At 44.2% G+C, this 20,768-nt stretch overlaps 1 protein-coding gene across 5 annotated transcripts in view; it reads left to right on the forward strand.

The window, feature by feature from the left end:
- Window positions 1-20,768, forward strand: part of Glis3 (GLIS family zinc finger 3) — a 442,586-nt gene that overhangs the window by 415,897 nt on the left and 5,921 nt on the right. For all 5 annotated transcript variants that reach the window (XM_048438769.3, XM_085693756.2, XM_048438771.3 and 2 more), the window contains one exon: window positions 2,064-2,239. In XM_048438769.3, coding sequence (XP_048294726.3) covers window positions 2,064-2,239 — 176 coding nt within the window. The remainder of the gene's footprint in view (window positions 1-2,063; window positions 2,240-20,768) is intronic.

Genomic DNA, 20,768 nt, shown 5'->3' on the forward strand with positions numbered 1-20,768 from the left:
TTCTTCGTACACCATTTTTTCTCCTTACCAACCCAGCTAATGGTATTCAGATTGATCACGTTGTTTGGGGGTAGGTTATGCACTCTGATTAGAGTCCCAACTTGGCGGTCCACTCATTGCTCTGCTCCTTCAGCCCCAAACTGAAAGAGGGTAGCAGAGGTACCAGAAGGAAACTTTTTAGTTTATGTCTTTTGTTCTCAAACAGAGAAGTAAACAAGAGACAGGTCTTAATTATTTTGTTTCCCAAACAAAGTTGAAATCAATGTGATTACATGATAATGATAATGGTCATACCTCGCTCTTCAGTTCCCGCCCCTCTCCCACCCCGAGGGCCATAAGAACAGGGGCTTCCAGGATTGGGTGCCAGTGTGGACTCCATCTATCCCCAAAGTCTGTGATTCCGTAATGGCTCATTCCTCTCCTACAAGCTCAGAATAACTTCGGAGACACAATAAGGACATGTTCCCCAGAAAATAGCCTCCATATGGGGAATCCTGGCTTACATGGTCTACTAGATGTTGTCAGGGCCACTTAGCATAGAGTCTTCTGGATAATCCCGATTAAAAGGATGTGCTTAGAAAAGTGCACATTTGCCAGCACGGGACATGCAGCTGCCCTTCTCTGTCCTTAGAAAAACCTCAGAGACCACCAGTTCATAGGCATCCTGTCACATCTGCTTTGCCTAGGTGCTCTGACCTCTTTGCTTTGAGGCCTTATGTTCCCCTTGGCTCCTCTGCAACCATCTTAGATAGTCTCCTTAACTCTCACGGTTGAAATACAAAGCGAACATGGCGCATTGTCCCATGCTCTACTGCTACAGCAGAAATGTTGAAGCTCCGCCCTCTGAGATATTCTGCTTCAGGACCCCTTGAATTGTTCTGTGAACTTGTCTAATGCACCTTGCCTTTTGTTCAAGTGTACCCAGGCTTGTAAAATGTAAAGTACACTTGTAAAGTGTACACTTGTAAAATGTTTTTGTGTTAGTGAACTTTGGAGAGAAGAGGTTAAACACTTCATTGCTAGTATATCTTTACCCAGAATTATTTTGCTGCTTATGCTCATGGGATTGGAAGACCCTCAGCTTCTTTCTCTACCATGAGTGTCACAGTCCCCTGCTGAACCAACACGCCTAGCGTCCTGTTGATTTCTCTGTGAACACTCACAACTGCAAGGCTGTTCTCAGAAGCCTACCTTCCTTCTCCGTTAAGACAATAAAGGTCATTCTAAATCTGTGACTCAGAACCTCACAACAAGAAGATAAATAATACAGTTGTCCAAGGTCACTTGGTGATTTTTTTCCCTTGTTTAAATATCAATGTATCTCCTTTCAGAAACCAGTGCTCTTGGACTTGGGGCTGAGGGTACAGCCCTCAGAGTAGAGGGGTAGAGTGCTTGCCTAGCATGCTCAAGGCATTGGGTTCAACAAAACCAAAAAACCCACCAATTTTGTGATGGTTCCACATTAAGACAAGGAATGCTGTACATTGCATTCCCTCTACACCATCAGGAATGTTCTTTGCCCAGCACAGAACCCAAGCCGACTTCTCAAGGTTCTGGGTTTCAAGGCACATTTGACCTTTGAGGTTGAAGTTAATTTACTCTTGGCAAAAAAGAATGTATTGTTTAAGGAGAATCCAGCTAGAGAAGGTCAAAATAAGGACCCGTAACACTTCTTGGACCTCAGATATGCCTTACAAAACAAAATGTTTATGAGCTAAGTGTAAATGACTCAGAAACATACGAATTGAATTTCCCCTAAAATGTGAGTGGATTTTAAAATTAGCAGGAAAAGGGCCTGGCAATAGATGTGCTTTGAATTTCACAAAACCCAGAGGATTTGAAATGCAGTTTAAGAAGCTTGACAAACCCAAACTGTGACTAAGGTTTTCTTTGTTGGTGTCTTTTCTTCTCTCTGTGTCTCAGAGAAGAACTCAGTGGTGGGAAGAGAGAGGGGTTATGAAGGGGTTTGAAAGAGCACATTGTCACCCTTGGGTCGGGTCAGAATGGAGACGTAGGAGGCTTTGGACAGTTGGTCATGCTGCCTTTTGGAATTGTTTTCCCAGGTTTGCACCTCCGACTCCATCTCCTCAGCACATGAGCCCAGGAAGAGTCCCAGCTCCTCCGTCACTGCTGCAGAGAGTGCAGCCTCCCCACACCCAGCAGCCACCAGGCTCACTCCTGAAGTCCTACCAGCCAGAAACAAACCCTGCTTTTCAGCCGAATGGCATCCACGTCCATGGTAAGCAGGGGCTGGCAGCCCTTTGAGTTTTGAAAGGGAGTGTTTTGCTGTCGCCTTTTATCCTAGAGAAAAGCTGCAGGTTTTAGATGTTCTGTTTTACATCAGACTTGAGCCTTTAGCCCCCCATACACTATAGCACACTCATAGGCATGAAACCCCATAGTATTTTCCTCAGACGAACTGACTTGTAACACTTAGAGTATTCTGTTCAAGGCAATCATTTGTACTCACCATGTTGGGACACCTCAAGGGCAGGCAATAGCAATAGCACCCTGCTTCTGAATGATCAGGAGACTGTGAAAGGCACCCCCAAGAGCCCTGCTGTCCCTGTCTGTCATCTCCTTCCCACAGACCAGGTCGACACCTGATCCCCAGCTGTGCTATGCCACTGGCTCTGAACTGACTGTGTCTCACCTGTGTTTCTTTGGTAGATCTTCCATTCTCTCCATCTGAATAAAGCACATCTTCTTTATTAATATATAAACTTGCTTCTGAGGCCAGAATCTTCTGACCCATCATCAGATCTCTTAGGGAGCTCAACACATTTCTTGCTATGTAGTAATGGCTATAGATATTCATGTAGGACGAAAAGAACAGAGGGAAATGAGAAATCACAGAGGTTTTCGGGCTGTGCCGGTGTTGTGCTCAATAAGGACCACCCTTGGAGAACTGAGTCTGCGTCCGTTTCTTTTCTTTATTTAAACTCACTTCGTCAGTTGAAGAACGTAATGCTGGTAGACTGCCGCAGAAACCTGCAATGCCAAACCATACAGACTCCAGCTGTCGAATCCTTCTATTTCCTGTGGTCAGAATTCTCTGTAAGCAAAAATGATACTGTCCATTGAGATGCCTTCGGATGACTCTACAAGTGAGCCTTTCATCTGTGTCCTCTCACTGATAACACACACTTATATGGCTTATCACATGGAATTGATAGATGGTGTCCCAAGCCAAGTCAGTGTTTACTCTGAGTGTCGGGTCCATACATAGTCGGCTCCAACAGTACTGTGGGACTGAACTTAGACAGGAGCCTCAAAGCAGAGCCCTGAGCAGAAAGGCAAGAAAATGACAGTGGTCATCTGTTGCCAAGGTAGACACTGGAAAGCCAGCATCACTGGCTGAGTCAAAGCTCCATCCATCTTCCACACTCCCTACCGGTCCACTGTTTCCCAGCAAAGCTTAGGCGTCTCAGTTCAATGGTGATTTTTGCCTTCTACTTACGCACATTTTCTCATAGTTCAGTTACACCAGGAAGTGGTTTTGTCAGTGCCTGCTGCAGGTGCCCAAGGTAAGTTGTATGAAAAAGAACAAATGGGTTCTCTTCCTGGCCAGCAGCTTGTCTGATGAAAGGAGACCCAAGGTCGTGGTCTGGGAAGCACCCTCTAGAAGAGGGCGTGGTGTGGGCTCCAGAAGTCAGAGTTGGTCACCTTTGTGAAACACTGTTTGAATGTTCCTATTTTAATGCTGCCGAAATCTGGGCCCATCTCGCAGTCAGTGGCACCTGATGCCGGTAGCAATCCCTCCCTTTCTGGTGGTTTAAAGACTAACAGAGCAGTCCACAGGCAGCGTTGTCCTAGGTCCAGTGAAATGCAGTAGGCCCTGCTTTGGTTCCAGTTCTGAAACCCACTTTTAAAACCTTAAAAAAATTAACCTACATGTAGAAAAACAAACTGGAAGGAAATGTAGTTAAAATGCTGATGGTTTGCTTTTAATCAGGCTGACACTTTGTGCCATCCCCCGCCTCCCCTTTATTTTCTGTTCTCATAAAACTTCATGAGTGGGGGTGAAGGAGGCCAGTTTGGGAATCCTGTTAACTCTACACTCCATGTGCACGGGCAGGTTCTTGTGCTGGGTTCCTGGTCCCTGGTCCCTGATGGGGACACTGTCACCTCTCCTCTTTCATCACTTGGTACAGGAAGCTGATGAGAAAAGCACCAGGCGCAGGCGCGGGGCTCACTTCACCTCAGTCTTCCTTCTCCTTCCCTGTTCGTTACTAGGCGCCGAGAACAAGGATCATGTTTGTAGCCCCAGAGTAAGCCTAACACTTGGTGCAAAGTAGGCATTTAATAAGTATTTACTGGATCAGTAATTGGCACTTGCTCATTCAACAAGTGAATAATGAACCAAGAGGACCCAAGGAGCGTGCTCCCTGGCACTCTGGCAAAATATTCTTCCTCTACATTTTTCCTTTGAAAGATAAATAATGAATATATTTTCAGCTTGAAAATGCTAAGATATATATATATATATTTCCTCTTTCTTAATTGTTAAAAAAACTTCTATAGCCACTGAGAAAGAGAAGCCATAAATTAGGTTCAGACTAGAGTTAGGGAAAATGAGAATTCATGGCGCGCTCCAGAGAGATGGCCACGTGACTCCAGTGATAAGATTACAAAGAAGCTGCCTGTGCTCTAACCACCTGGTGAAGGGGCAGGGGCGCAGATGCAGTCCTCGGCCCCTCGCAGCTGGTCCTGAGACTTTCTGAGTGCCAGCATTTCTCACCGACCGTCCTTGGATGAAGACAAAGCGTATGTGCTGGTTTTTCAGGGGTGAGTGACCCTCCTTACCCAGATTCCCTTACTAGCTCAGCTGTCTCGATCGTTGCTCACCTTTAACTGGGTGAAGTCACACAGTATCCCGGTGGCAGAGAACCTCGTCCTCCACTAAAGCTCAGTGGCCACAGCGAATCTTCGTGTCTTCTTTGAAGATGCTCATGGCTTTCAAGAGCATCCCATCCCATCTGTCTGACCTGCAGCAGGGGGAGAAGTTCGGGAGAGATGCCATCCCTCCGTCTGCAGAAATGGGAGCTGAGACATAGAAAGATATAAAGTGTCTAGGCATCACTACCCTGGCACACTGTGTGGGCTTTGCAGGAGGTTCACACTTCCAAGGTGATGCCAGGTCAAAGGCACACCAAAAGAAACAGGAGTTTGCAACTCCCTGTGGGCAGACGCAGTGCCTCTTCTGACACGCTGTTGTCTTTCCTGGAACTTAGAAGGTCAGAGTTCAAAGGGGCTCTGGTCTTACTGATGAGGAAGAAGAGAAGAGGATCCTCTGAGCTTTGTTAATTATCTGCTAATTGGTACTGAACTAGACGTTGTGTGTTGATCTTGTACTTACATCAAGTGAAGGATACACTTGTCAGGTTTAACACCAACAACCAACATTCTTTCACATGTCCTCATTGTGGTTTTACTGACACCCACCCCACCCATTCAGATCGCCTTTATTAGTAAAGAGAATGCGATGTCCTTCCTACTTAATGTGGATAGACTTTTCCAGCCTCTGTTTGGACGATATCTCTAAGGCAACTTCTTAGTACACTTGAGCTTTTCTTTCATATGTCAACGTAAGAACACTCTTTCCAACCATGTAAGCTTGTTCTTTGGTCTTTTCTTTCTTGTCAGGGTAATTCTCTTGCCCAGGCAAGCTTCAGAAGTTTGCCTGGATTAGTTGCCAGAGAGTTGATATTTGTACATTCTGTTATGGTACTTACTAATGGATAATTTCTTTTTAAACTCCCTATTCACTGCTGATTGTTCAAATGCCATGGGAATTCCTAGAAGAACGTTTTCACAGTCTTCCTGCCTCTGGACACATCAAAGAGAGGCCAAGCTTAGTTCAACGGGTGTTTGTTGGTCACCCTCTAAGTACCAGGCAACGAGAATGCCATTTAACAACTGCCATACTGCAGTAGTTAAAAGGGGTAAAAGGGACAAGCTGCCTTGCAAGGAAGATGCTACCAAAGGGTTTATAAAGGTGGAGTATGCAGAGAATAGCAACACAGGGAGATGGTTTCCTGCTGGGTGCAGAGATTAGGCCCAGAGTGGAGGAGAGGATGCAGGAGAGCAAGGTGGGCTCAGAAAGAAACAATGTGTCACACTCAATGCAGTCTCGCTGATGTTTTACAAACATCATACAGAGATCTGTGCAGAGGGTGGCCCAGGATAGGCAGAAACATCAAGCTCTCCCTGTCAGAATTAGATTGTGCTGTTTGGAAAACTCAGTGACTGAAAGGGAGTTTGCCACTCTGAGATCCAAGTGGGACGTTAAAGGAATGATAGGAGAATTCGTGTGGTGTTGTGTGTGTTCACAATCCTTCTGAAGAAAGGAAGGATGGAGTAGCAAAGAAGAAATGGAAACACACTCAACTTAGGTGCTGCAGTGGGCGAAAGCGCATTCAGTTTTGTCTTAATACAATTAGAAACGAGCGCTGCTATAGGGGTTTCCTGCTCAAGAGAAGTCTTGCGTGGAGCTTAGCTTCTGTTCCTCCCTTTCACACACTTGACATGGAGTTCCTGTAGGTCACGTGCCTTACTCCCTTGTGTTTTCTGCCTCTCTCCCGTGTGTGTGTGTGTGTGTGTGTGTGTGTGTGTACATAAACGTGTATACATAAACATGTATATGCTTATGTGGATATTTCTGTGGGCATGTGCACATGTGTTTGTGGATATGTGTGAGCATAGAATCAGGACAATGCCAGGCTGCTTCTTTGATCACGCTCCACATTGCTGTTTAAGATGGGGAGTCTTACAGAACCCGGAACTCAGCCGTTGCTAGCCTAGCGAGCTAATAATTTCCAGGGACCTGATTGCTTCCATACCCCATAGCAGTGAGGATGCAGATGTGCACACCAGCACCTGTAGTTTTTAGTGTGGATGTCAGGGGTCCAAATTTGGGTCCTCATGCTGGTACAACAAATATTTTACCAGTTGAGCTATCGACTCTGCCCATTTTGTGAATTTTTGATAGCCACTCCAAAGTCTCTAGCCACATTGGACTAGGTGTCCAGCTTACTCTTCCATGGTATGTCACTGCCGTTTCTTGGATTTGAGTGTCTGGTCAGTAGTGGCTTCCTGAAGACCCAACTGTTTCACATAAGCATCTCTGCAGAGTGAGAGCGCTCCCAGGGGCAGCTGTAGCAGCAGCCGGGTACAAATCTATTGTTTCTTCCTAAGATGACCGCTGTAGCTGCATGTGGGGTAGAGGGACAGCTTAGTTGAGTCAGCAGTGTCCTGTTCTACCACCTTCTACTTTGTCACCTTGAAAGAGGGCTCTCCCGTCATCCTGGTCACCATAGGAATGCTGATACTCTACACACCATATGCCGGCTTTAGGCAGAGAAGACTGAACAAATGTAGTACATACACAACCACCCTCAAATGCAAAGCTGAGCTTATTGGATGGATGGATAGACAGACGGACAGATGGACGGACAGATACCCATACACACATGTTGTGCAATCTGCCTTCCATTCTCTTCATTTCCTAATCTGTAAAACAGGCAATGCTACCTGTCTTGGAAATCACTCACTCTTTCTAGGCCTCTGCCCAGATTTTTGCCCATCTTCTCTAATCTCTTGGGTGCCCCTCAGGCTTCCACTGTTTGCTCTTACTTTTCACTCCTCTGGAGTTTCCAGTTGCCAGCATCCCATCATCCATGGTCCAGTTATTCAGTTTCATTAGGAAAACACCATGAGGCTGTTTGATGCCAGCACAGTAGCAGTGGGAAGTGGGAGCCCTTCCTTTTGGTCTCAGCCCCTGTGGTTTATAAGCTTGTCTTTTTCATGATTTAAAAAATAGGCCCTGTCTGTGGGCCCCCAGAGAAGCAAGCCAGACAGTGTCCAGACAATGGTGGCATTTTCCCACCTCGGTATGAATCTCTAAGCTTGTCAACTCAGTTCAGATTGACTGCATGGGGAAACAAAGGGTTTCGATCTACCAACAGGCCTCAAAGAACAAAACACATTATGAACGGTTTGTGCTAACCAACACATCTTTCCAGTTCTGGACATCACAGTACACTCGATGTAAATGTGAGCGTTGTTGTGGCAGGTAGGAGTTCATCCCTTCTTCCGTGGCCATTTTCTGATCACAGTTGCTCATTGACACTTTCCATGAAGGGTTCTCTGGGGGGTACCGCCATGCCTGATCATTGCTAGGGATTTAGAGTGGGAAATCTTTAAAGCTGAAGGTGTTTTTAGAAAGACAGTAAGCATACTCCCCCTCTATGGGAAATTTAGCCACAACTGCATGTGTGAGGTTGCAAAAGAGGAAAGTCTAGTAATTGGATTGCTCAAGTGGAGTGTGAGCATGTCCTAACTCTGGAATCTCAGGAAGACACATCTAGCTGATTAGAAATCAAATGTCATCGACTTCACTGAGAAACAGGCGAGATATTTACAAAAGAAATGAGCCGGTGAGTATACTCGATGTCACTCAGATGTTATCAGCAGCCATAATCAGGCATCCTTTTCAGTATCAGCTCGGGTATTATTAAGGCCTGAACAGTACTGAGGATTGATGATTAGAGTCACAGAAATCCTTAATTACTCTCATATACTTAATTACTGCACAATTACCCAAGAACAGTTTTACATAAGTAGTACTTGATAAATTCTGACAGTGTGCTAATTCTACAAAAACAAAAGTTAAATTTAGGTGTGTATGTGTTGGCTCAGTCAGCACTTCAACAGCGCCTGCTTTGTGTAAAGAAATGTAAGGTGGTCTCCTTGAGTCAGAATTGCTGCCTGGGTGATGGGTTATGGAACTGAGCAGTGAGGAACCTATGTCAGTAACATGAATGCTTGAAGCATCGCCACACAGAATTTTATGTGTGAGCACACACCTGACCACATAGACTAAACCTACCAGAATCATGCTATGTTTGGTCAATAAAGGTACTAAAATGACTAACACCCTAAGTCCTGAATTTATTCAAGACAGAGAGCATATCTCCCCTTGGTGCTTTTCATAGAGTAAGTGCTTAATAAATCATTTGTAATAAATATGAATGAATAAAAGATGAGGAAGAGAAGACCCCTTATATTAGAGGAGCTAGCTTTGGCAAACTCGTGCCCCACAGGCAGCCATAATGGTTCTCACACACATTCTCTGTGCTGTCATCTTTTGAACTCATTTCACTATTAATGGCCCTTTTTAAAATTAATATCCTGCTTTTATAGCCTGTCTCTTCAGTTTATGTCCATTCATGCTTGCGTGTTTACAGCAGTACACGATTTTCTGATGGACTTTCTCTGGAAATGTTTCCGGAGAAAGCTTTCTGGACTGATATGTAAACATTTTGGGGGGTAGCTAGGGGCTTCCACGAATGTCTTTCTGAAGCTGCCCCAGGTTTAGACTCCAGCCAGTGGACATGACTGTCCTGTGACTTCCCAGTGGTTGTCCGTCTGTACAGAAAAGCTGAGCTGCGTGCTTTAATTTTTCCTTTAGTTAGCAGAGTGACTGAACATCTTTTCATGTCCCCATTGATCAGCAAGGGAAGTTTTAATAATAGGGAGTCAGTGACAGAGCCGGTGACATGGGCTTCTACATCACTCTCGCGGCCCACCTGCTCGTTCACCCATCTGTCAAGCTGTGTCCCTGGCCATGAAGCACCTTATTTTCATGGGCTTTTTTTCTTTCTTCCATTCCTTTTTTTTTTCTAATTGGAACTCAAAAGTTTATTGAAGTGAAGGAACTATCTAGAGAAAAATTTCCATTTCATCAGCTATTGTGACTTCTCCATCACAAAATTTAAAAGTGCCTGTGGTAAGTGGCCTACATGAAGTGGTTTTTCATTATTTTGAGGAAGTAATAACCGGTTTTCAGAAGGAAATATTCTCCCTTATAGTTTAAACTCATGAAATTTGGCCTCTAGTGAATAGAATTTTGAAGGGAAAAAAAAAAAGGATTTTTCCCCCTTATATAACCCTGTTTTCAGGGCTCTGCTGAACTCCATAAAGATGGACGTGTTAATGGCAATCTGCAATCCTTTGATTTTAGCTGGTATGGTTTTTATACATATGATAAACAATTCATAGTTTAGAACAAAAAAGTGAAGAGCTGTGGACAGAGGTCCCTTAAAGGGAAAAATGAACATCCACACACCAGGAATCTCCGAGGTACTGGTAATGAGGTCACTGCGCTAATAAAATAGAAAACCAAACACTAACCTGGGAGTGGCTTGGTCTGACCCCTTCCAGCTCCTTTCTGCTCAGCACTGTGTTGCAAAACCATCCTAGTTGCCTTAGAATTTCTTGTCGGTTTACTTACAATTGGGGGGACTCTTGGATTGCGGTCATTTTTCTTCTCTAATCTAACCAAATCGTTCTGACTCAGCCCTCCATTTCATTCTTTTGCAAGGCCTGCGAGCACTGTCCCCCAGAAGTCCCAGTGCTGGCGAAGTGGAAGCATTTAGACATTTCTGCTCAATTGTTTGAGTGTAACCACCAGCCACCCCCTCTCTGTGTTGCTTCACCAAGCCCAGCCTCATATCACACATCCAAAGCAAGTTCTCAGGTTTCTCATCATTATGGGGACATGACTCGGGAAATCTGAACCAGTCCCGTAGTTACCCAAGGACCTTTGCATCTGTAGATCAGGCCTGATATAGCAGTTTCTCAGCAAGAATGTGTGGTAATCCCTACATTCGTATTAACACATATGCTTAAAATTTATTCCTGTAGACTTCATTGTTTGTCAGGTTGCAGTTAACTCTGTAGAAACCACTCTCCATTATAAGCATGTGGCGGGGCAGTAGTATGTTGTTCATCCTCAGTTCTCCTACCCACTTTTGTTTCTGTCTTGGGGTTTAATGGTCTCTCTGGCATCCAATGGAAAACAGTGATGCAGAGCAGCCAAACCATCCATGTTTTCGGTAAAGAGCCCACCCTAGTTAGTTTTAACCGTCAACTTGACACAGCCTAGAACCACCCGAGAAGGAATCTCCGGTAAAGGATTGTTCAGAGGATATTTATCTGTGGGGAAGTCTCAGTTATTAATTGGTGTAGGAGAGCCAAGCCCACACTGGTGGCATATCTCCTAGGCAGGTCATCTTGAGCTATGTAAGAAAGCCAGCTGTAGATGAACCTGCAAGTGAGCCTGCGCGGAGCTGGGACTCTGTGGGTTCTGCTACACTTCCTGGGTTGTGAGTTTGTTCCCAGGACAGAGAGTGCTGCCTTCAGATTGCTTCTCTGACTTCCTTCAGTGATAAGTTGTGATGTGGAAGCATGCACCGAATAAACCCTTTCCTCCCCGTGTTGATTTCGGTCAGTGTTTGAGCACAGCAGCAGGAATCAAGCCAGAGCAAAGCCCGTCATATTTGCATCGCCTTAGTTGATCTTCCTCCGCTTGAGAAAACGTCCATGATAGAAAGGGAAGTCACAGTATGTTCTCAAATACTGTCCCTTCGTGTGCAAGGGCCCTGAGTCCTAATCCTTCACCTCAGCTGTGTTGTTCTTGCCGTCAGCATTCTCACCAGAGGCTTCAGCCTTGGTTCCACTCACTCATTGTCAGAATGATTTCCATATAGCCATTTTCTGCTGTGTACCAGGTCCTCTGACTCCTAAACCTGCATTAATGTGAGAACAAGAAAAAAAAAAAAGAGGGAAAAAAAGACGAAGCACAAAAGTCCATGGCTCTTCTCAGTCTGTATTTATCTAAGGGGTATCTATTATGTACTATATTCGTCAGTGATTGTGTTCCTTGACAGTGTAAACAAACTTTGAGTTCAATAGTCAGAGACTATTTCCTGTTCTCAGAATTATGTAATCTTTTTGTTCCCTGTAGGGCATTACACATTTCAAGATGCACATTTTGAACTTAAATATAAAAAGTCTGATGTGCAGTGGGATGGGACTAAGTAATAAAGGAAGGTGTCTGTCACCCCAATGTGCCCATCAGAGAGTGGCGTTGGAAAGATGTTAGCTCAGAGGGAAAGGTGGAGCAGGGGTGATGGGGTTGGCTTATGCACGGACAGTCAGTGTCCATACCTTCTGAGAGTACCCAGAGTCAGCTTCTCTGGTGGCCAGGGGAAGAAGATGAGAAGGGTCCCGGGATCCAGGGACAGTTTGGAAGCTTCAGAATCAGAGACTATCGACGCTCTGATTTCAGAACCATACAGACATTTTCCCGTACTCTCTCCCCTTAGTTAAGATTCCGTCTTACTCTAGGATTGGAGGGCTGGATGTTTGCATAACCACAGATTTAGTTTCCGAGAAACAGAAAGTCGTCTGGTTAGTAATTCAGGTGGAACAGTGAGCTTTGTTTCCAGTTAAACAATAGAAATCTAGGTCACAAGATTATTATAGAGGCAGCAATAGGAACCTTGCATCATTCAGATAAGGTCCCACATTTTCACGTGGCCCAGGAACTGACAAAGGGCACTAGAGGAAGGAGCCAGGTAAATCTTCTGACGGAGGCCTGCTAGCCATGTAATTCAGGCTCACTGGGGGCCCCAAGTGAAACAGAAAACATGGTCCAGCTCAAAGAGTAAAGATGCCTCCCAGAAGAATTCTTCCTCATTTCAAATAGAACCCAGGCCCTTGAGACTATGACTTCAGAAGTTTTAAGAAATTATTCCATGATGTCTTTAGAACTTTCCAATCATGTGTAAGCTAGTCCTCATTAAACTCAGGTTTCCAGGCCTTTTCCCAGCAGTCCTACTTCTCTGGGGATTTCTTGGAGCCCAGGAACATGGAAGCTGTGCTGAGGTGGCTCTTATGCTTGGGGCATCCACTCTGAGAATCTCTGGCCTTGTTCTCGAGTTGTCTCTTGAAAGAAGGGGGCCGCTTGTTGGTTCCCCCGCTGCTCAGCCCCAAAATAATCACACAGAAACTGTGTTAATTATATCACTTCTTAGTCCACTAGTTCTAGCTTCTTATTGGCTAACTCTTACATATTAATTTAACCCATTTCTATTAATCTGTGTATCACCATGTGGCTGTGGCTTACTGGGTAAAGTTCCCCCATCTGTCTCCAGTGGGGCTGCATGGCGTCTCTCTGACTCTGCCCATCTTTCTCCCAGCATTCTGTTTAGTTCCCCCCCCCATGCCTACCTAAGTTCTTCCCTATCAACAGGCCAACACAGTTTCCTTATTCACCAATGGTATTTATAGCATACAGAGGGAAACACAGCATCTCCCGTCCCCTGACCATGCGCTCCACCACATCCAGGTGAGAAGGGTTCACCTACCCTTATAGTTGTCATCTTCCTTCTCACTGTCTGTCTGGGGGGGCAGCACACATGCAGCGTGGCCTGAGTGCCTTAGAAAGCCAGTGTGGCCTTCGGGAAAAGATGGAAACAGAAAAATTAATTAAACCTGCATTCTTTGCAATACTTCTCGTGTGAGTCCCACTAAGCCAACGATGCTTATGGGCCTTTGAAGAAGGAGCCTGACACCCGTGTTCATGTGCTCCAACACCAGTATTTTTTATGAACTATGTCTCTGGCTTTTGATGAATCACCCTAACATGTTTATTTCTTTTTCAGTAAGCTGGGGACAATATAGTTTATCTGGAAGGCTGTGGTCAGCATAAAGATTGTCTACATAAAACCCGTAGGTCTGGCGTGGCTTGAAGCAACAAATACTAGATCCTTTGCTTCTTTAGAACAGTTGTCCAAGTAGTTGTCATAACACTAAGCAAAATATTATTCGGTGATATCCGTGCATGAAACCTGCCATTGAGGTAGCTCTGAACTTAGCAGATGTTTACATAGTGCCTATTTTAGTTCTCTTGCTGATTTGTATTAATGTAAAGGCTAGACTAATAAATAATTCCAAATATTTGGCTATTTAGAAATATTAGTATAGTTGAAAGAGTTTCTTACTTTATTTGCATGATATCAAATGAATCAAATATCAGTTCCAAAGTCTTCCACAGTCCCTCTGCGTCTAAGCCATTTGTTTCAACTACCGAGTTCCAAAGAAGAAATATCAAGTGCTTATGTATTGTATGTAATAGCAAGTGTTTTGATATTAAAGTATCTGGCAGGTAATGATTGTGTGTTCTCCCAGGCTGTTCTCTGAGCAAAACTTGAGTGTATGAAATCAGTCTGATAATACATGATTCCCAGACTATAAACTGATGATCTTTTAGGGGCTTCTTGCCTATTAATCCCCTCTTCTCCTTGGCCTTTATAATGTATTACAGAAAATACTCAAATGGGGAAGGTCACAGTTTCCTAAGAGAATCATAGTTATGATGAGAAGAGCCAGGAAATGTGAAGATATTTCTCTTCATTGTCCCTTTCTTTTGTCTTCTATCAATATTTGTATTTTCAGAGATGGCCTGTGCTAGTCAGCTTTTGTCAACTTGGCACAAACTAGGGACACCTGGGAAGAGGAAAGACAGTTGAGGAATTGGCCTGCATCAGAATTTTCTTGATTGACTGCTAATTGATGAAGGAAGGCCCATTCCACTTGGGTGGTACGATTCCTGGGTCAGTAGCCTTAGGTTATATAAAGGAAAGTAGCCAACCAAGCAAGGCAGAGTAAGCACACAGGTAAGCAGTGTCCCTGTGTGGTCTCTGCTTCAGTGACGGCCTTGAGTTCCTGCCTTGCCTTCCTCAGTCAGGAACTGTTACCTGGAATGGGAGAAGATGAGATAATCCCTTTTGTTCATGGTGTTTATCAGAGCAATAGAAAAGTAGCTAGAACAGGGTTTTATGTGGGTGAATGTGGAGACTCCTAATTTAACGTAGGGAGGACCACTTGACCAAAGAAAGCGCCTCATCTCCAGAGTGCAGAGAGGCCTGTTTCAGCAGAGATCCTTCTTTCTTTTCAGTGACCTTTTTCCTCTTTCCTGTGCTCAGCAGCTCTGGGTACAGCAAACTCTTCCTTGTTCTACCCTCTGACTCTGCATCCTAATGCTGAGTGAAACTGAAGTCTCTGCAGTAGTGAAGGTAACCACAGAGGGGATGCTCCATCTTTTGTGCAGAGGTGAGACCTACAAGTGTCTTTTAGGTGAAATGATATTTAGAGAGAAAAAAGACACTGGTCCAGCTCATCCATTATACTGTGGTTAAAGCAGCAGAGATGCCCCACCATGCAAATGTTTACTGAGTGAGGACTACTACAGCAGTTGCTATTCTAAGCTCTGTGGACGAACAATGTCAAATTGGGTGAGATCCTTGACTTCATGGAACTTTTTTTTTTTGGGGGGGGAGTATGTGTGTAGAGATAATAATAGAGAGATGCATGCATTTATCATTCCTTGGTTGTGAGCCTAGCCTTCAACAGCTGAACCATCTCTCCATCCCACAATTGTCATTTTTTAAAGGCTATTTCTTGGGGCAGTTTTAGGCTAACAGTAAAATTATATGAAAAATAAGGGTGGTTCTCTAGTAAGTCCCTCTCCTTTTCCAGACTTGGTGGAAAGATATTTGAGTACCTCTCAAGGGCAGAAGGTCAGAGATCTCCAGGGTATCTACAAAGAGCCATTGAGGTACTGGAGAAAAAAATCCCAAGAGCCAAAGAGAATCGAGGTGTTTGTTTCCGTTTGCATATTTCTGTCTGTGGGACTCCGAGAGGGCGACTCCCACTGACCCTAACTTGGGCTCATCCATATCCCTACATAGGCAACAATCATGGCTAAGGACAAAGATTCTACACTTCCTAAAGTAATCCACAAAATTACAGCCTGTGGAAAATAATGGGTCTTAAAGCTCATAAATATACATCCTTCTTCCTTTGCCTAGGGGAAAAAAAAACAAAACAGCCCAAAGTGCTCAACAAGGCATTGCCGTTGCTGTGTTCCCCCACGGGGCTGGGCTGTTCAATAGTGCTGGCAAAAGAGTCTCTTCACTGAGACTGGTCCTTAGTTGTGTGGGTAGAGGCTCCCTCTTAGCTCTCCCATCACAGGCAAGGTCAGACAAAGGAACTATGTCAAAACTTCAGGTTTTGATGTTTGTTCTTCCTGTTGCATGCACTGCAGAAAAGAGAATAACGTCTTTTTCATCTGGGCACTGCTGTTGTAAAGGTGAAGCGTACAGTCATTCTGCCCCATCTGTTTGTAAATGGGGACATTTGCCTGAACTCTCTAGCACCTTCCCCAGAGTCAGAGTTCAGTGGCTGTTCCTGGCATCACCATCAAGTAGTACAAGAACTTAGTGTAGCCGTGTATGACATGACTCAACACCTTTGCAAGGTGCCAGCTGTCAATGGTGTGAGTTTTCAACCACACACGGTCGTGTAAGCTGGGTAGCGGCTTCTCTGTTGGCACGTCACCATCACACGGTTCACAGAATAGACACCCCACTGTGATGCTCCCACTCCCCACGTGCCTGGTGAGATAAGTTCGGATATAGTGCACATGAAAGATGTTTGCAAACTGCTCTTGTTTTCCAGAAAAGAACCAGCTCTGCAGAACTGGTGAGCACCCTGGCTCAGCCCGAAGTAGTACCTCTTCCTTAGGGGAGGAGGTGAGAAAACTGTTTTTCTTACGTATTTGGAATCTGGCTCCTCCCACAAGACCAAAATGCGAAATATATAAGAAACAAAAAGATGTAACAGCCTAATATACTTCCTGTCTTTAAGGCCAAGAGACTAAAATAATTTATCTGGCCTTTATTTCAACCCTTAGTCGACTCTGTGCTTTACTTTCAAGAATTTAATCAGGAACGTTGCTGAAACATGGTTGGCTAGGCCTGGCAGTCTGGACTGATTAGTTTACACTGCCTAGTGTAGTGCTGTGAACCATGTGTGGCTGTTGAAATGTGAGCTACAGGTTGAGTGCTCTAACCACATGTAACTCCTATGTGCAGACAAACACTGCATCCCTAAAGGAGGGTCCTGTGGGGCAGCACTGCCCTGACAACCCCCTCCTCCATCCTGTAACTTCTCTTCCACCTGGAAAGGAAGTAGGCACCTTGCAGGGCAAGAAGGACTATGAACTCTTGGTCTCACTTGTCATCAAAATACCTCAGGGATCCTATGTGACAAAGTATGAAGAAAGGTTTTTAGGGATGAATTATGGTGATGCATGAAGAAATTTGCAGACTTTAGGGAATAAAATGAAATACAATGTTATATATGCATATTAATTTTAGCCATCTTGCAGAGTTATCAATTGTATGTTTTTTTACATATATTATGTGCCCCATACCTCCACCCCACTCGTGTGTGTGTGTGTGTGTGTGTGTGTGTGTGTGTGTGTGTGTGTGTGTGTGAGTGTGTGATTCAAAGTTGTGAAGGCATATATCTGGCCATTTCTCAACTATGTAAATAAAGACAATTTCATTTGTTGGTTATACCAGCTTACATTACTGTTAAAATTAGCCCCAAATCTTTTTATAATTAGGAAAGCAAATTTGTTTTTCGAAAGGAAAATGAACTTGCCCAACTTGCGACGAGGAGGGATGAATCTTCTTGATCATTTACGTGCTGCACTTTAGATAAAATGAGATGAATTTTGCCATTCTTGGAAGTGAAACAACTTGGGTAAGAAAGAGGGGTGGCATTTGTAACTGACCGTGATGGCTAGCATTTCTTGTCAGCTTGCGTGGGTTTCTGTGTCCCTGTCTGTCACCAGACCTCAAGGGCAGGTACCGTCTTCCTTTTCTTTGGTCTCTCCAGCTGTTCTTGACCCAGCAGCTGGTAACCATTACTAACTAGCTGACTGACAGGTTGGCTGCCCTTGCTGTCATTCTTAGGTTTTACGGTCACAAAATGTGTTAACATCTTGCCTCCTTTTGTGTTGGGTCTGAGAAGTCCTGCTCTTTCCATATTTGCTGTTTGAAAGCCATCCACTGGAATGCATGAGCCATTCGTGTGAAAATGAGTTGGCCTTCCCCTCGGTTTGTATGTGTGACAAGATCCTAATGGAATTCTTTTTCTGATCGTGTTGTTTTTTACAGAGATAGTACTGGAAAGAGACCACGTTAAAACTCTGTGATTTGACTTACCGTCACCACCCAAGCAATGTATTCAGCATCTCTGTTTGGGCTCCCTGAAGAGGGTGGGGTGCAATTAATGAAGAGAGGTCTCCTTTCCCAGGTTGGCTATTAGAGTCATTTAACATGCTTGTAGGGATATTCTGGTTTTGACAGGTTCTCAAATCAATCACATTTCCCAGGCAGGAATCATAGACTCCATCGCTCTCTCCTTCCTTAAGTCCCACCTGGGAGATAAGGTGCAAATGCTGGTGTGGATTATCACGGAGTGTGAAGCCAGTATGGATTATCACTGGGTGTGTTTTTGTTGTCTCACAAACCTTTTAAACTTACGCACATCAAACACCAGAGTACAGATGGAAGCATGTGACATTTCTGCTCCCTCTCAGAAACAGGAGGGAAGATAGGCAAAAGAATGAATTAGTTTTCACAGAAGGTCAGTGAGTGTCTCTGCCGTTGCACCTGAATGATTGATGTCCCTGTTTGGAGGCTTGTGGGAGTTCGATGAAAAATGTCTTCTCTTCCTGGAAGGGTAATGTTACACTAAGGAGGGATACGAGGGGATTTATGGGTGACAAATTTGAAAAGAGCCAGCATGGAGCTATAGATAGCAAACGTCTGTTTTGTGCAGTAAGGAGACATTACATTCCAATAGAGTGCGGCAGTCATTTCTTCCTAAGGTACCCGAGCTACTTTCACGTGCGCCTAACTGTACGGACCCAAAGTCATGATCTGTCAAAGGGATGACCCAAGCTGACAGATCCAATTTCTGGTTCTTTCAAACCACTTAGACCTGTTGTTCTAGGCCCCGCCGAGGTGAATGAGGAAGTCATGGTACATATTAGCTCACGCAGTGTCTGACAACCATAGCTCATTTCTCCAGTGAGCCTATAATGGTTCATTCTCCTCACCTTGTGGTATGCTAAGATTATTATTACAATAAGTCAATCTTAATTCTATACTGGGGTTTACTGCCTATAGTTGCATCCATCTTACATTTATTTATTGAAGGGCATTTTGCTCTTTTCTGAAGATTTAACTTCCCGTAATCAAATTTATCTTGCTTTTGAGAACTGTGTTTTTCATGGTAAAGTGATTTAGCTTATACTTTTTTTCTACTTTGCAAATGCATATATAAATTATTAAAATATAGAGAACATAATTATATGCTATATAAATGTTAACTTGTATAATTTTTGTTGTAACTCGGCGTGAGATCATCATTACCATTAACCCCGTTTTGCAAGTCAAGACGCTGAGATACCAAGACTGTGCGGCTGGTATGTATTTTAGTGAGGACTTGAACCCAGGCAGCCATACTCCAAAATACTCACTGCTCTTAAAATCTGGGCAGAAATAGAACAAAAAGGCAGCCATAGGTGAAGTATCTTGCTGTGCTCCTCCTGTGTTTAGACTTTTGCAGGCTGATCTCTCATAAAATGCTAACTTTGTTTCTTGCCTTTATAAAGACGAGACAAATGGAGCAGTGTTGGTAGGGTGGCTGTGGCACCGTCTGGAGAGCAGTCAGCCTTCTGCGCTCTACCCTTCTCTGATGCTTGGCCACTTGGCCTCTGCCTCTGCCCTGTTTGTGTTGCAGTGACTGTCTCGGCAGAACATGCTCTTCAGCGTAGTCTTAGGATTGCTGATTCTCAGGCGTAAAACTGAAGTCCAAGGGAACAAACCCATGGGTATACTGTAGTTAGAGGGAGTCAGATACTTGTCCAAAGATCCAGAAAATAGAATCTACCTTTCCCAGTGTCTAAAAAAGTAAGCAGAGCCGTGCGTACCTTCTCCTCCAGTCATGCTTCAGGCCCAAGGAGAGATCCTTGCTAGTGTAATACATAGAACATGAGTTGTTATTGTTATTTTAATGTCTCTATTTCTTGGTTAGCTAGAGGGTTGACTTCCTTCATTATGGTCAGTTATTTTGAATATTTGAGAGCGATCTGTTTGGGTCTTTGCCTGTCTCATTAAAAGCAGGCAAAGCCATTAGGAATCAATACCAGAAGTCATGATTTCATGTTTCTCTCTGCTTAGATATGAAATTTCCATAGATATAGTTTTAGGCTAAACTGTAAGGATGCTTTGCCTTTCCCCAAACCTTATGTGAATGTTTTCTATGGATTCTGTATAACATGTACTGTTACCTACTTATAAAGGATCACATTCAACTGTGAATTTGCCCAGAGCAGAAATCTGCATTTAGTCTCTGTCTTACATCGTAAGCTCCTAGAGGGTGGCTCTGTGTCTTTATGAGCAGTTAAACACATTTTAGTGGTGTTTACAGCAACTGTAGAAGAGCCCTCGGCCAAGGTGAGTCAGGCATTTTCTGAGTAACTGCAGGTTCCAAATGAACAGCGAGAAGAGTGCGTTTTCAGTAGGGTGCCTGTACCCAGTGTCCCTGGTTTTCAAGAGAGCTAAGAAGAACCAAATAGCACCACCCTTCCACATTGGAAGAGTCTCAGCAAAGCTTTCGAATCTTAAGAAGACATGGCTGTAATGGTAGAAGACATTCGAGACCAGGGTTCCAAAGTTGTGTGAGCTGGTTCCGTGTTCTCCATCAGTTAGTGTCTGCAGAGGGACCCTAGGGTACTTCCTCTACTAATCCCCTCATTTTCCCCCCTTAAAAACAGAATAGTAGTATCAGTAATGGCTGGCATTTATTTCTAAAGCACTTTAAAACATTATAAGCCTGCTTCTTTATCCAGTGGCTCAGTCAATCCACACAATAGCCCTGTGCAGGCAGACAATGGCACTCACGTTTTACAGCTGAGGAAACACACAATGGAAAGCAGCATCCGAAGGCAGCAGAGCCTCAGCTCCCCCACCAATAGACTGTGCAATGAGGATTGTGTT

This window comes from Myodes glareolus, chromosome 7 (assembly GCF_982192425.1).
Source record: "Myodes glareolus chromosome 7, mMyoGla1.1, whole genome shotgun sequence".
In the NCBI taxonomy this organism is placed as follows: Eukaryota; Metazoa; Chordata; class Mammalia; order Rodentia; family Cricetidae; genus Myodes; species Myodes glareolus.